At 30.7% G+C, this 1,493-nt stretch overlaps 1 protein-coding gene across 1 annotated transcript; it reads left to right on the forward strand.

Moving 5' to 3' along the window:
- Positions 1 to 259: 259 nt before the first annotated feature.
- Smp_178420 (hypothetical protein) lies at positions 260 to 1,246 on the forward strand (the record flags this gene model as incomplete). Its single annotated transcript, XM_018791928.1, has 1 exon — positions 260 to 1,246. The coding sequence occupies one exon, from the start codon at positions 260 to 262 to the stop codon at positions 1,244 to 1,246; it is 987 nt and encodes a 328-aa protein (XP_018644840.1).
- Positions 1,247 to 1,493: the final 247 nt, after the last annotated feature.

The following is a 1,493-nucleotide window of genomic DNA, read 5'->3' on the forward strand; positions in this document are numbered from 1 at the left end:
CGAAGTTCGACTTCTTATTGCACTATCCAAATTTGCCACCATTTTGTATTATATATTTGTTATCCATACAATACTTCATCTATCATTCAAATTATTTTAAATGAAGCTCTGATTGGTCATTAAAATTAATAAATATACGAGCTGGAGAATAGTTTGTCCAATATTAAGTTATACACTTATTCAAATGCAAATTAATCTTTCATTTTATATTTTCATCTTTATTTTGATAAACAGTAAATAACATAAATATCGTTAAACAATGAATGGGACTGTTCACATTAGCTTACCTATTCGGATTGTTATTACAACTGAAGGGATATTTGGCATAATATTAAATATTACCGCCATCACTGTTGTGTTCACTTCACAGTTCGGTTCAAAATTTACTACATTTGTTTTCAGAGCTCAACCAATATTTGATTTGAGTGCATGTCTCTCAACAGCAACGTACTATATGGCTGAATTTATGTCACTTGCCAATAATGGAACTGGAATATATATTATTGATGTCATAATTTGTCATATTTGGTTTAGAAATGGATTATTCTGGTTGCCATGTGTCTTAAGTGTGCAGAATCTAGTTTGTATATCATTGGATCGAGTGAGTTCTGTCCTATTCCTTAGATCACTTAAAGCATATACGAATAGATTTTTCGTACTATATTTTCTTTACATGCTCAGTATGTTTTTAATTTTGTACATACCTACACCACTTCTTCGTCGTTATACTGATGGCCGATGTGTTATGGATTTTTCATTCCCCTGGATTCAGACGAAAGTATTTCTTAATTATATTGTGTATTCATGGGTTGTGTTTTCTTATTTTGTTCCAGTTTTAGTCACATTAATTAGCCATGCGTGGATCATACATGTATTAAAAATACCTAGGTCTTCTCATCGCGATTGCACAACACAAAATTTTGAAGCTACTTTACAGATACAGAGGAAAATTACTCAGTTAGTGATTACAACAGCAATAATGTCATGTCAACAAGCTATATTACACTCATTTGAATGCATAGTTCAAATATTAATCACAACTGGAGTCGTGACGTATACTTATAGTACTACATTTGAACAGATGGGCACATGTCTTATATTATTGGGATGTATGTTAAATCCATGTATTCTCATTTTCAGTACAGCTCCTTTGAGAAAACGTTTATTATCATCAGTTAAAAGTGTCACAGAGAAAATTAGCAGCATCGGAAGAGTAGGAAAACACACAGAATCACTAATGCAATGAATATATATACATATATGTATCTTTCTCTTTTAAATCAATGTTACCTGTCTAGTTCTATACTTTTTGTACAGTGAAAAAGGTTGTTGAATTTTCTGTCAATAAATCAGTTTGTTGTGTTAAAACTTGGTCAACTTATTTCATATTTTATCTCACAAACAATTATGCTCGTAAACTGAAACTTCAAGTTCTATGAATACCTAATAAATTTATTTTTTAGTAGGAGTTTGAACTGTTTAGAAGTAGATAT

This window comes from Schistosoma mansoni (genome assembly GCF_000237925.1).
Source record: "Schistosoma mansoni, WGS project CABG00000000 data, chromosome 1 unplaced supercontig 0010, strain Puerto Rico, whole genome shotgun sequence".
Lineage (NCBI taxonomy): Eukaryota > Metazoa > Platyhelminthes > Trematoda > Strigeidida > Schistosomatidae > Schistosoma > Schistosoma mansoni.